The following is a 15,076-nucleotide window of genomic DNA, read 5'->3' as shown; positions in this document are numbered from 1 at the left end:
ACACAAACTAAAAGCAGAGGGGCAAATAGCTAAGATGGGCAGAACCTTGGCAGCCTACAGGACTGCCACACTTCTGCATCAAGGGCAAGATTTTCTTTATCTTATCCACATATAACCTAGTTGCAAAAAGTATTCCTAGTTGAAAGCAAAATCAAACCCATAAAGTCACAAATATCAGAGACCCACAGAACCCCAAACAGGATCGATCACGTGACAAGAAAGCATAACCGCACGACGCAATGAAACTGCAGAAGGCTACTGAAAAAGAGAAACTTTTAAAAGTATCTTTTCTTTATTTATTTGTAAGCAGATAGAAACCAAGAGAAGAGAGATGGAGAGAATGGGTGTGCCAGGGACTCCAGTCACTGCAAATGAACACCAGATGCATGCGCCACTTTGTGCATCTGGCTTTATGTGGGTCCTGGAGAACTTTGCAGGCAAGCACCTTAACCATACCTTAACCATGAAGCCACCTTTCCAGCCCAAAGAGAAACTCTTGAAGCCATCCTGGAGCCGAGGTGAGGAGGCAAATTACATACACAATACACACACACAAAACATCTTAACCAACTGAAGCAAAAATGTAATATTAACATGGTAGATGAAAAGGCACAGCTTCAGATACCTCTGCTTTCATGAGCTTAAAAGAGGTTTTAAAAAATCACCCAAGCCGGGCGTGGTGGCGCACGCCTTTAATCCCAGCACTCGGGAGGCAGAGGTAGGAGGATCACCGTGAGTTCGAGGCCACCCTAAGACTACACAGTGAATTCCAGGTCAGCCTGGGCTAGAGTGAGACCCTACCTCAAAAAACCAAAAAAAAAAAAAAAAAATCACCCAAGCAGAAGGAAAGAATAAAAACAAGCAGTGATCAATGACATAACCAACACAGGCCCCCAGTGAGACCTGCCCAAGAACAGGAAGGCACCGAGTACCAACGGCCGCACTGACAATGGCTGCAAGGCGCACTTCTGTCGTGTCTAACTGCGACAACTTGAGAAGGTGAGAAGACTAATTAAAACTCAAGTCTAACGTACAGGAGGGGACTCAGTGGTCACCTGCGGAAGGCTAGGGAGGACTGCACAGGCTGCAGAAGTGCTCCCGAGTGACAGAAACTTTTAACCCCACTGCGATGAGGGTGGTTATGGGGCGTAGAGTGCTATCGGCACGAATAAAGGTCCCTCTTTCTAAATGATACCACAACAGGCATGTGTGAGTGCCGTGCGCGGCGTCTGCACATGTATGTGTTCAGGCTGTTCCCTCTGTGCTCGCCGCAGCAAGGGGGCCGTGGCCAGAGCACACCACCTGCGTCCTGCTCCCTCGCTCTTCCACTCTGATGGGATCTGCCCAGAATCGCACTGGCCCCAGAGCTTGCTGCTATTTTCGTGATTTCTAGGTCTCGGCTCCCTGAAGGACTGGAGTTACAGATGTGCATGGCCATGCCCAACTGTTACACTACACACACACACACACACACACACACGCACACACACACACACACACGCACACACACGCACACACGATGAGCAGTGACACTCACACACACACAACTGCTTATGGGGGTTCTGGTGGTCTCTCCGGCCTCCTCACGCTTGACAGGAGTGCTCTTAAACACTGAGCCAGCTCTCCAGCCCCACAAAGAATTTATTTTTAACACAACAGAATGTTTTTAAAGGGATTGCTGAAGGGGAAAAAGAACAGAAACCAGACAGGACTAAGGCACTCCCAAACAGAAGAAAAGTGACTCTGGTGGACTGTACAATGCTGTGATCCTTGCAAGAGATGGGGAGTCACACACACACACACACACACACACACACACGAGATGTGGAGTTACTCTTACACATGAGATGTGGAGTTACACACACACAAGATGTGGAGTCACACACACACACACACACAATGTGGAGTCACACGCACACACACCAGGTTGCTTGGACTTGAGGCACCCTGCGTATGTAACAGTCTAGCCCAGCCAGCTCACCTCAGCGCTCTCTGAGCAGCCTCCTGAGCAATCCCCCCCCCCCCCCCCGAGAACAGGGCTGCCTCCTGCAGGGCACCCTGGCCATGCTGCAGTTCTAATGGAGGCTCTGGCTGAGCAGTTCTCCCCATGCCTTGGCAAGACTCAATGTGAACATAACATACTCCTACCTTTGCCAAAAGATAAGGTGATCCATTTCCTTGCATCAGGGCAGCCGTCTGGAGAAGTGACTTTGACTGTGTAAGGATGTCATGCAGGCCAGTAATGTACACATCTTCTATCTATCCCACTTACTCCTGGAAATGTATTTCAGCAAGTAACTCCCTGCCCTTCCCAAAAGGGATAATCTGCTAGTCCGACATCCCTATCTACGGTGAACAAAGTAATGTCCAACATGGGGACTTTTATGAAAAGTGTAAGCAGGACTATGTGGCAATCTGGAATGCTCTGTGCAAAGTGATACTCATGTGATAGGGCAGCTTTCCAGAATCTGAGGATACTCAGATGGGGATGTGAAACTAGTCAGTTCAAGGCCACCTTGGGATGCATTAGAGACTTCTTCTCAGGGAGGGAGGGAGAAGTGAGGAGAGGGGAGGAAAGGAGGACAGAGAAAAAGTCACCACCTGCATTCAGACTGCGGATCAAGGCCCAGTCTCATGTCACGTGGCCAGAAAGCAACTGTCCTTGTGTTGGTGTGGCACCAGGCCTTGCCCTTCCTTTCCAATAGGGTGGCTACTGGCCCTGTTTGGCTTGGGACTGGTTTGGGGGCCACCTGTTGTTCTGGCAAAACTCAATAGCCTCTCTCACTCTTAAAAGCTTCCTGATTAGAATTATCAATTACATCACCCTACTCACATGAGCTGTTTGTTACTCCAAGAGGAGCTCGCATGCCTCGTTAGTCACAGAGCACCGAGTCTACAGCTCCCAGCTCACGGTCTCACTCAGAAATAGGCTGCACACATGGGCTGAGAGGCTGTTTACACATTTTACAAGCAAAAAGGCTACAACTCTTTCTCAAGTCACTAAGGATGCCCATCACATACTTTTCCTTTTTTTTTTTTTTTTGTTTGGTATTTCAAGGTAGGGTCTCACTGTAGCCCAAGCTGACCTGGAATTCACTATGTGGTCTTAGGGTGGCCTCAAACTCACAGCGATCCTCCTACCTCTGCCTCCCAAGTGCTGGGATTAAAGGCATGTGCTGCCACCATGCCCGGCTGGCACTGGAGTTTTTATTTGTGTGCTGGGGCTCGAGCTTGGATTCTCAGGCTGCACAGCAAGTGTTCCTCATCGTTGGGCCATCTCCCCAGCCCCCATTTCTGTACTTACTGCTGTGGCTACTGTTTCTAGTACAGTGTAGAGTAGACATCATGACTGATTCTTTGTTATTTTTGCTTTTTTGTTTTTGTTTTTTTCTTTTTGTTGTTGTTACTGTTATTGTTGTTTTGTTTTTCGAGGTAGGGTCTCACTCCAGCTCAGGCTGACCTGGAATTCACTATGTAGTCTCAGGGTGGCCTCAAACTCACAGAGATCCTCCTACCTCTGCCTCCTGAGTGCTGGGATTCAAGGCGTGTGCCACCACACCCGGCCACACCCAGTTAATAGTAAAAATAAGCAGCACGTTCTTCCAGTGACGTAACACAGAATTGCTGTTTGTATATGGAGGGGATTTGAGATCCTCACTTTCAATCTCTCTGGGCAATACATCCAGGCAAGGGTTACATCTGTACTTCTGGAGATCAAAGCCAAGGCTCAGGGCAGAATGCAATCCCAGGGTTGCAGTGAATACCTCTCTAGTGAATTCACCCAGCAAATCCAAGAAAGTTCACATTCTCTGTGGAATCAAGTACGATACGATGTGAATGAAGCTTGTCCTCCTCTGTCGGCTGTAGTGAGACTTTTTAAATTGTGGTAAAGCACATGTGACATAAACTTATGTTAATCATTTTAAGTCTATACCTCAGTGGCTGTCACAGTGCTGGGCAACTATCACCACCATCCCTCCAGAGAACTCATCTTACGAAACTCAAACTGTAATCAATAAAGAGTAATTCCCAGCTATGGCTTGAATGTGTCCCCGAAATTCGTGTGTGGGACATTGGATCCCCGAGGCACCAGTAGTGCTGAGAGGCAGTTCAGTTCGGTCAAGAGGACGAATGGATTAACGCCATTACTGCCAAAGTGGGTTTCTCACGGCAGTGAGCTGTCACCTCACAGAGGCTGGCACTACCTACACAAGACCTGCGTATAGGAGGGGAAATAACGGCATCCAAGTAGTAGAGACGGGGTGGAGAGAAGAAGGATTCAGCTGAGAGGGGCCTTTAGATGGTAAAATAGAAGGTAGTGGGAGGAGGTTATATTCATAGTATACTGTCTATATGTTACGGAGGCTGTCAAAAAGTCGTGTTTTATTTTGCTTGTCTTTTTAAGTAAGTTTTCTGGGGAGAGGAGAGAAAAGAGAATAACCTGATGGGAATATGAGCAGTTTGTATTATGTTCATATGTCAAAGTTCTCAATAAACATTATTTGTATGCCAGGCATGATGGCACATCCCAGCACTAAGGAGGCAGAGGTAGGAAGATTGCTATGAGTTCGAGGCCAACCTGAGACTACATAGAAAATTCTAAAGTAGCCTGAGCTAGAGCAACCCTATCTCAAAAAATAAAACAGAGGCTGGGGTAGATAGCTTAAGAGTTAAGGCACTTGCTACGAAGCCTAAGGACCCAGGCTCGATTGCCCAGGACCCACATAAGCCAGATGCACAAGGCAGTGCATGCATCTGGAGTTTGTTTGCAATGGCTGGAGGCCCTGGCATGGCCATTCTTTCTTTCTCTCCTTCTGTCTCTCTCTACCTCTTTCTTTCCCTCCCTCCCTCCCTCCCTCCCTCTTTCTCTAACAAATAAATAATAAAAAAATATTTTTCAATAGCAAACCTGGACGACGAGATGTACTATACCTGCCTGGTATGCATAAGGCCCTGTATCATAGAAATGATCGACAGGCAAATTGTTCACTCAACCCTCCCTTTGGCTAAGAAAACTATAAAATGAAAATAAAACCTCAGCTCAGGGCCAGAGCTTCTCTGGAGGGCTACCTCAAGCTCCTTGGCCTCCCCAAGAAATACACTCCTCTACTTTCACTCATATTGGCATTGGAGTGATCTTTCCAGAAAATTTCTCCAAGATCAATAAGACTTTGTGGCATGTGTATACCATGTTTTACTTAGCCACTCAATCATCAGTGGACAAGTGTGACTTCAACTTTTGTTACTGTGAATAATGTGCTATGTACATAGGTGTCCATGTATCTCTTTCACAGTCTACTTTTCGAGGTAGGGTCTCACTCTGGCCCAGGCTCACCTGGAATTAACTATGTAGTCTCAGCGTGTCCTTGAACTCATGGTAATCCTCCTACCTCTGCCTCACAAATGCTGGGATTAAAGACATGCACCACTATGCCCAGCTTAATTTTTTTAAATATTTTTTATGAGAAAGAGAAAGAAAGAGAGAAACGAACTCCAGATGCATGTGTCACCTTGTGCATCTGGCTTACATGTGTCCTGGGGACTCAAACCAAGGTCCTTAGGCTTCACAGGCAAATGCCTTAACCGCTAAGCCACCTCCTCAGCCCCACAGTCTACTTTCAATTCTCTGGGTATATACCTAGAAGGAGGATTACTGGATCACAAGACAATTGTATTTTAACTTTCCGAGGCATCACCATCCTTCTTTCCATTGTGGTTGCATCATTTACACCCCTGCCAACAATGTACAAGGGCAACAATGTCTCCACATCTGTGCCAGACATCCTAGTGGGCGTGAAATGATACATCATTGTGGTTTTGATTGGCATTTCCTTGAGCTGAAGGAAGATTTTACAATAGAAACATGTCTAACACAACCAATGAGTGATTAAAAAGAAGAACAGGGAGCAGGAGAGATGGCTCTGTGGTTAAGACACTTGCCAGCAAGGCCAAAGGACCCAGGTTCTATTTCCCAGTACCCACATAAAGCCAGATACAAAGGTGGTGCATGCGTCTGGGGTATGTTTGCAGCGGCTGGAGACCCTAGCGCACCCATTTTCTATTGGCTGCATTCTTTCTCTCTCCCTCTCTCTCCCCCCTCTTTCTCTTAAATAAACAATTTTTTTAAGAAAGAAGAATAAACAGCACTAGGTTCCCAAAGTGTTAGGATGGCTGGAAGCAATTTTTCCTAACATCCTTGTGGTAAGAGCCTCATGAAGCCCATCTCTAACCTCACTCAGGAGACAGCAGGATCCACACTTCTCACCCCAATCAGGTATGATGATGGTCTCTGGGGAACCTCAGCATCGAAGTTAGAAAGAAACACTCTCAGGAACTGTGGGCATGTTTCAGGTATCCATCCACAAAGAAAACGACTGAATGCAGTGCTAAGCCGGCAAACCGCTGTTAAAACTAGTGCTTGTCCCGCCCCACGCCCAAGTGGTCACAGAAACAACAGGACACCTTCTGCACACTCTACTGCTCACCTCAAAGTCAACAGAACAAAACAAACACTGTGCCAATGATCTACCCGGGCTGTGGTTCAACGAATCCCAGAGGGGTGGGGCACAAATGAAACAGAAGCAGCTATGTATGGACAGTTTTTGAAGCCAGATCATGGGACTTGAAGCTCATTACATTTTTATATTTGCCCGTTAAAACACACACACACACACACACACACACACACCAAACTTCTCTGAAGAGATAAGGTCTTGGCACAGCATTTTATACTTTTTCAGCCACCTCCAAGGTTTCTCAATGACAGCACCAGGCTTTCCAAGGTTACTGCGATCAGAGGAGAGGTCACCCTGTATCCAGGTGCCCAGAAAAGACTGCCTCCTCTAGCTGCTCAGGTGAGCTTCCCAGAGGGCTGTGCACTCCATGCCCTGACCTCCCTCCCCCCGCACTGCTGGCTCCTGTGCAGGGAGCCAATCCCTGATAGAAACTGAGCAAAGCATCCAGCAGTCTCGGTCTTTGCAAGGTGCCCAGCCTCCCACTTGCATTTCACAGCCATGTTCTCTTGTTTCCTCGCTGTTCCTGTGTGTTCCTTTTTGTTCTAGCCCAGTGCACACCAACAAAAACGATTAACTCAACCACACACATCACCAGTTCTGCAAAACCCTTAAGCACCAGGACGGCCTGCAATCCAGCAGATGCACTCCGATTCTGGATCCATGAACTCGGAATTTGGTTCTACCAGCGTGTTCGTGGTGAGAACAGCTCTCCAAGAGCTAAGAATCTGTTGCAAAGAGCCTCTGAAGATGTGACCAGGGTGCTTGGCCACGGAAGCAATGCAAAACTCATGACAAGACAGAGGTCCAGGGGCAGAGCCAGACAAGTAGAGCTGGGGGAAGGGCTGCTATACAAGGGCCCAGAGCATGTGGTCTTGGCTTGAGGGATAAGAAGCACACTGGAGGCGGGGAGGGTTGTCTGGACAGAAAGCAGCATGGGCCCGGGAAGCCACATGTGGTGAAGCTGCGGCATGAGCCCCCAGTGCCAGGGACCACACTGCTAAGTGTGTGCATGCTGAATCCCCCCCAGAAGCCCATGTGGCGAAGGCTCAGCCCCCAGGGTGGTGCTACTGAGAGCTGGCAGGACCTGTAGGAGTGGGGTACGGTGGCAGGGAGGATACCTTTGAAAGGGATTGTGAGGTGCTCGCCCATCCTCTCTGCTTTTGCTTCCTAACCACAGAAAGAGCAATGTGCTCTGCCCTACATTCACTTCCCAAGATCTACAGGTAACAGATCCACCTGACCACTAACTGGAACTTCTTACATGAGCCAAGACAACCACTTTTCTCTTTAGAAATTAACAACTCAGGTATTTTCTCACAGTGACAGAAGGCTAAGATGCACTTTAATACCCGATTTCTCTATTTCAGGGGCCAAGATGAGGTTGCTGAGAAAAAAAAAAAAAATGAGCACAGATAAAAGCTTAGGCTGAAAGGAGAAGCTGTGCAGCGGAGTCTGTTTCTCTGGGACAAGAAACTCCCAAACACACTGAGTGGGATACAATACGAAACATGCTGCCGAACTCGCCTAGCATGTACAAGTCCCTGGGTTCAATTCTCAGCACTGCAAAGAAAGAGTCATTTCAACCACTCACTGAGTCTACATGACCTGTTAGGGCCTGACTCCTGAACATCCCTGTCCTCACCGTGTCCCCTCGCTCACCGCTCTCGTCTCCTGCTGACATGCCCGGAGCTTACTCTTGCTTCAGGCCTTTACAAATGCCATTTCTATATAAAGCTTCCCTCTGTAGACCCCCACTGGACTGCCTCTTCATTAATATTACGGTCTCACAACCTCCAGATCACCTCCTCATTCCTGTCCCCACTCCCCAAACAGAAGGCTCTCTGTGCTCAGCAGGCTCTTAGAAGCACTCATGGCAAAGCTATAAGCATTGCAGGTCAGTAGTCTGTAACTCTCGTCCACTATGACCCCCAGGAAGAAGAAGACAGCCTAACCCACAAAGTAGGTCTGCCCATGTCTGTCTCCTTGAGGCGTTGCTGGAATGGGGGAAGGTGGGCTACCTAGGCCAGACCCATAAGGCTTCCTGACCTCCTACGGCTGTGTTGGGCCCTTAATCCTGCCTCAGTCACAGTGGTGCACCCCAACAGCACTACTGGAAGGTCCAGTAAGGATGGGAGTCACGGAGTCTGCCTTCTGCCTTTCCCCAGGGGTCTGAGCACTAAAGTCCGGAAGTGTCATGACTTTCTGAGGAAGGACCACGCAGGAGAATGTGGCCACTCCCCTGCACTCACCCAGAAGACGATGTTGTAGCTGAAGAGAAGGTACTTGTACCAGCAGCTGACCTCGGCGTTGGAGTATCTGTAATAGTGCATCTTCTGAGAAGCAGGACCTGCAGAGACAGGGACCGTGAGAGCAGGCTCAGCTTTGACCTGCTGCCCAAGGGACGAGCAAAGCTGAGGCTCCCGCTCCAATGCCAGGGACCGCCCCGGTTCCCCCACGTCCCTCTGCTAGTCCAAGCACAGTGGACTACCAGTGCTAGCTACAGGCTGGGCAAAAGTCAGGGTAAGTCAGCTTTCAAATAAGTAAATCAATAATAAAAGGAATGGCTGAGGAGGCTCAGTGGGCAAAGAGCTCACTGTGCCATCGTGAAGGTCAGAGTCTGGATGTCCAGCACCCCACACAAAGACGCCTGTAATCCCAGTGCTGGGGCAGGGAGACATGCAGATCCCTAGAGCTTACTGTCTAGTCAAACTGGTGAGCTCTAGGTTCAGAGAGAGACCCTGTCTCAAAAACTAAGGTGGAGATGGCTTAGTAGTTAAGGTGCTTGCCAGAAAAGCCAAAGAACCCAGGTTCAATTCCCCAATATCCATGTCAGCCGTACAAGGTGGCGCATGTGTGTGGAGTTCAATGACAGTGGCTAGAGGCCCTGGGGCACCCGTTCTCTCTCTAGCTGCTTCTCTCTCTCTCTCTCAAATAAATGTTGTAAAAAAATAAAAATTGGGCTGAAGAAATGGCTTAGTGGTTAAGGCACTTGCCTCCAAAAACCAAAGGACCCAGGTTCAATTCCCCAGTATCCACATAAAGACAGATGCACAAGGTGGCACATGCATCTGGAAGTTATTTGCAGTGACTAGAAGCCCTAGCGTGCCTCTTCCTCTCTCTCAAATGAATAAATAAAACAAAAAATAAATAAAAATTTAAAAATAAGGTGGAGAAGGATTCAGTGGCTCACCCCTATAATCCAGCACATGAGAAGCTGAGGTAGGTGGATCACCAGGAGTTCAAAGCCATCCGGGGCCAGAGTGAAATCTAAGACCCTGGTTTAAAAAAAAAAAAAAAAAAAAAACAGAGGTGCTGGAGATGACTCTGCAGTTAAAGGTACTCTGCTTGCAAAGCCTAACAGCCTGGGTTCGACTCGCGAGTACCCACATAAAGCAGAGGCACAAAGTTGCACGTGCCTCTGAAATTCACTGGCAGTGGCAAGAGGTCCTTGTGTGCCAGTTCTCATTTTCTGTCTCTGCTGGTAAGTCCATGAATAAATAACATTGTTTTCAACATAAGATGGACAGCAACAGAGAACACGTGATACTGACTGACCTCCGGCCTCCACATTCATGTGCACAGGCACCTGCACACATACATGCACCTGTGCATATATGAACACGCATATACATATGTATGCAAACCATACATACGTGCCAAAAAGAGAAAGGGGGTTAAAAGAAGAGAGTATGACAATTTGTAAAGGGCCTGTCAAGTACCAAGGACTCTGCCTGGAACCGTCCCAACTGTTTATCTCATCCCCTTCTCAACTGGGTATTGATTTTTTTCACTTTGTGCCAAGGACACCAGAGTTCAAAAACTGTCATGTGACTTGTCCAAGGCCAGGCAGGCTGTGACAGAGAAGCTAGGCATGGTGGCTCACCCTTGGAACCTCAGCACTTAGGAGACGCTTGAGGTCAGCCTAGAGTAAGATCATTTCAAAACAAAAACACACTAGAGACAGACACCAGGACAGCAGAGTCCATACTGAACATTTCCCCATCCACCAGATCCAACCAAGGAAATGGGGACTTGATTACAGAGAAACATGTTTACGTGGAAAAAGAGCTGAAAGACAGGGCAGGTTTAGACATGATCCACCCATGGGACAACACAGAACTAAGGGTGCATGGCCACTCAGCCAGTAAAGGCAAGAAGGCTCTGCCTGGGTGGAGGGACCCCTGAAGCTTACAGCAGCACCCCCACATGTCCTCCTCTACCTCCCTTGCTTGTCCTCCTCTGCACCCTCTCTCCTACCCACCATGACCACAACTTTGGCCTTCTAAGCTGTAACAAAGCTTGGGCTACATCAGCTCTGTGACCTGCAGGCAGAGCGAGTAGTAAGGGCTGTTTCTTATCTGTACCCACCCTCACAGTCCTTAAAGAGTCTGGCCCACCTCTACCACTTTTACTGCTTGAAGCCCAGCAATCCCAGAGACCCCTAACTCCTCCACACCCATGCTCTGGCTGAATGATGGATCAGGATGGTGTGTCCAAGATGAAGGCCAGGGCAGGTGATGAGAGCCCTGGGGGAATGCTGCCACCCTTCTCCTTATGTGCACACATGTACACACGAGACACATGTCCCTCTGGATGAGGAGGGACCAGCTGTACCAAGACCCAGGGCAAGTACAAACAAGGCTGCCCTGGCAGTGAGACAGCCCTCCACCAAGCACATGTAAGGACCAGCTTCTGCCACCTTCAGGAGGGGAGGCAGCTTGCAAATGGCTTCCAGAAAGGCATCCATGGAGCACAGCTGCTGCTCCCACTACGCTGAGACAACAGAGCATGCTCCCACATTCTTCTAGGAAAGGGCCTGTGACTCCTGAGCCACACCTCTGTGTGTGCTCGGCCACTCACTTACCCTACTCCACCTTCCTCACTGGGTGGGAGGCTGGCCAGCGTCAGCTAGAAGAGCACGATCCACCTGACGTCAAAACCTGGCCAGGGAGGGGACAGCTGCCCAGCAAGCCTGTGTCCCCTCTTACTGCCCATCAGCAGCAGAACACGTAAACAAAACCACCCTCCAAGAGTGAGAGGGAGCTCTAGGACACAGAGTTCAGCCCTGGGGCCTGACCCATGCAGAAGCACAACTTTCTCAGAAAGAGGCATAGGTGCCGTGTCCCTGCTCTGGGGTCTGAGTTCCCACCTGAAACAGGCAACTTGTGACTCATGTCACTGCCCATGTGTGCGGGGTGAGGGGGCCACATAACAGCATCGGAATCTCATACTGTATAGACGCCAACCCCAACCCATTCGGCCTAGTAGGGCTGCTGGGCTCTGAATCTGCCTTGACAAATTCCTCAGGTGACTGGGCCAACTGTGCCCATGCCTCGTGGAACAGCCACCAGCCCAAAGGGGGGGCTGTATTCTCTGCGAAGACCTTGAGCAGGCAGAAGGGCGCTGCTGGCTGGGGCAGCACGCTGACTCTCCGCAAGGTGCTGGCTCCCTCCCCATCTGCCTCACCCTCCTCCACCCCACAAGCCCCACAACCAAACCGGAAGTAATTCTGTCACACAGCACAGACCGAGGCTGGGATCCACCCAAGGGAGAAAGGCTCTGAGGAGGCGCCATGGCAGCAGGTCCTCCCCTGCAATGACATGACCCCCTAGTCACCCAGGACACACGTGCCACACTCACCCAGCTGACCCTCACAACCCAGGAACACACTATCCAACAAATACAAGACAGGTCTTGGGGTGAGGAGGGTCCCCCATCCTCAAGCCTCAGAAGACAGAACTGTTTCAAGAAGAGTCTTTCTCTGCTCCACTTTTCTCTTCTGCTGTCCAGGAGTGGAGCTGGGGGTCCAGAGCCCAACAGCCCACAGACTAGAGCTTCAGTGGAGGAACAATGGGAACCTGACCTCGAAGACTGGGTACAGCAGGCTTCCATCAGTGGAGAAACAAGCCCGGGCAGAGCTCCTGGGGCGGCTCAGCAGCCTCAGAACCTCTGGGGAGAGAAAGGAATAAGCACTCCACCAAGGTTCCCGCTTCAGTCAGAAAAACTGAAAAGGCAACAGATCTGAACCAAAATGACTCCAAAGTGACCAGGGTCCCTGGCATCTCTCTTCATTTGTTGAGCAGGTCATACCAGAGGAAGGCAGGATTTAGCCATATGTGTCCATCTAACATCAGTACCACTTACCCTACCGTGAGCACTTGCCTACACAGGAATCCTGGCTTCCTAAAGTAGACGGCTCAACTTCTCATGGACCCCAACCCCTGCCCCAGCACAGAATCCAGAAGCTACTTGGTGTGCATAGGAAACAACTGCCAACACGTCAAAGCATCTCACCTCAAGAGCTTATTACTGTAAGGTAAAGGGTTTACATGGCAAACAGGAAGCATGTGTCTTAAATCGCCCGCTTCTGAGCACAACAGCAAAGGTAGAGTTACTTAATAATGCTGAGAAAGCTGATTAGCAATCTGAGGGGAATTAAATAAACACAAACCAATCTAAATATTTAGAGGACATACGCATACGCACACCCTGGAGAACAGCGTGTTTCAGGCCCATCTTCTTTATCATCTCTTTTGAGGCAACAGGAAACAACAAAAACAATCTGAAGTACAAGATTACCAAAAATCCCCATGATATTCAAAGTAACATGAAAACAGGAAAAAAATTCAAATTAGGTAAGTTTTCTGGAGCTGCAGTGCTGCGCCGGAGGGTAAGTGAGTGTAACACACAGGCTCGTGCTGACAGGAGAGACGCAGGTTCGAGGTGAACCAGGGCTACGAGCAGCCTTGTACAGAGTGGAAAGAAGTACAAGGTGAAAGCAGTCACCATCACCGCGAATAACATTTGCACACAATCTGGGGACAGTACCTTGCATTTTTACATTTAATAAAATACAAAATAACCAGCACCGCTGTTGACAGCATGCTCGCTCGTGCCTTGCCAGCACAGAAGCTTTGAAGAGGCCACCACCCTTTGGAAAGCAATATTACAGACTCTTAAGAAAAACGGTCATGCCCTTAACCCAGGAACCTCTTGGCTAGAATTTGCCTTATTAAAAAAAAAAAGAGAGAGAGAGAGAGGAGGAGGAGGAGGAGGACACACGCATGTATAGCAGGAACCACAAACATGGTGGTTTGCACTTACGGAACAACACGCATGTATAGCAGGAAACACGGTGGTTTGCACTTACGGAACACGCAGGCACGTGTGTAAAGGCCACAGTGGAAAACCAGGGCGGGAAAGGGCGGTGCAGCAAGTGTGTTTCCAAAAAGGTTCTCTGCCGGACCTCCCATAACTACCTTGGTATCACACGTGTACGAGAAGGCCTCCGCGGGGTAGTGATGTGGTGAGCCCTGCAGTCACCATAAATGCACCATAGCGGTCCCCCCCACTGGCCTTGCTTAAGTTGAGAACTAGCATCCGCTCAACTATAAACTATTTGTCCAATTCAGAAGTGTGAACGGGAGCGGCAGTCAGAACCCATGAACAATTGCTAACTGGCGAGGTCCAAGTCACCAGAAATGCCCACCTCAGGCTCGTTCACATTGGGAACACCTGTCCCTCGGCTAGCAGCACTGGGGAGGCTGCTAGAACCTTTAGGTGGGGCCCGTAGGTGGAGGCAGGTCACCGAAGGCATGTGTTGTGAAGGAGACAGGCCTGCTCCTGCTTCTTGGTCCACTGTGATATGACAAGCCTCTGCCACATGCCTTACCTGCCGAGATGGACTGGAATCTTCTCAAACTGTAAACAAAGATTATTTTCGCCACTTAAATTGGTCCTGTCTCTTATTTTGGACATGGCTGCATTAAGTCAACTAACTCATCAACTGTCTAACTAGAGCCCACAGTAGGAAATACATTTAATGGGTGAGGGGTGTAGATCAACGTAAAACATTTGCCTAGCGTATATATACCCTGAGCTCAATCCCCAGCACCACCCTAAATAAATATAAATAATAGCCAGGTGTGTTGGCACGCGCCTTTCATCCTAGCACTCAGGGGCAGAAGTAGGAGGCTCACTGGACTGAGACTAAACAGTGAATTCCAGGTCAGCCTGGCCTACATACAGTGAGATCCTACTCAAAAAACCAAATACGCTGGTGTATCATTTCAATCCAGTGTGCACACTAAAGTGAGCTTTCCTGAAAGCATACTTCTCCTTACCACATGTTGTGCAGTCTACATTCCTTGTTTCAAACTTCTTAAAAACCATGCCGGCACATAATGTAAGAATCAACCACCGTAAAACAGCAGAACCGACTGTCACGCTGAGCCAGCGGCAGGCTCTAGCCCTGCTGGATTCCGTGTGCCAGCCTTCCGCTCCGGGGACCGCTCGGCTTCTAGCTAACTCTTGCTGCTTACACCCAACTGTCACTCAGGCATGTCTGCCCGTGCTTACACTGCTATTCCCTGGCTTTTCACTGCTGAGCACTACCTGTTCATCGACACCGCCCCCCAGAAGAAGTGGATCTGACTCTCCTCCCAGGAACCCCATTCCCCCCTAAGCGCACCACCCCCTTCTTGTCCCTTCCACTACTCTGTAATTAAAAACTGGAGCTGGCATGGATAACCTCCAGAGTCGACACTGTGACCATGTGTGGG

The 15,076-nt window shown here is 49.1% G+C and overlaps 1 protein-coding gene across 2 annotated transcripts in view; it reads right to left on the bottom strand.

Moving 5' to 3' along the window:
• Positions 1-15,076, bottom strand: part of Tspan14 (tetraspanin 14) — a 60,347-nt gene that overhangs the window by 21,569 nt on the left and 23,702 nt on the right. For both annotated transcript variants that reach the window (XM_004658002.2, XM_045137118.1), the window contains exon 2: positions 8,765-8,862. In XM_004658002.2, the coding sequence (XP_004658059.1) occupies positions 8,765-8,845 (81 nt within the window). In that variant the 5' untranslated portion in view covers positions 8,846-8,862. The remainder of the gene's footprint in view (positions 1-8,764; positions 8,863-15,076) is intronic.

Source organism: Jaculus jaculus, chromosome 18 (assembly GCF_020740685.1).
Source record: "Jaculus jaculus isolate mJacJac1 chromosome 18, mJacJac1.mat.Y.cur, whole genome shotgun sequence".
Lineage (NCBI taxonomy): Eukaryota > Metazoa > Chordata > Mammalia > Rodentia > Dipodidae > Jaculus > Jaculus jaculus.
Note: the sequence above shows the minus strand (reverse complement) of the source record. Positions and strands in the feature narration are given on the sequence as shown.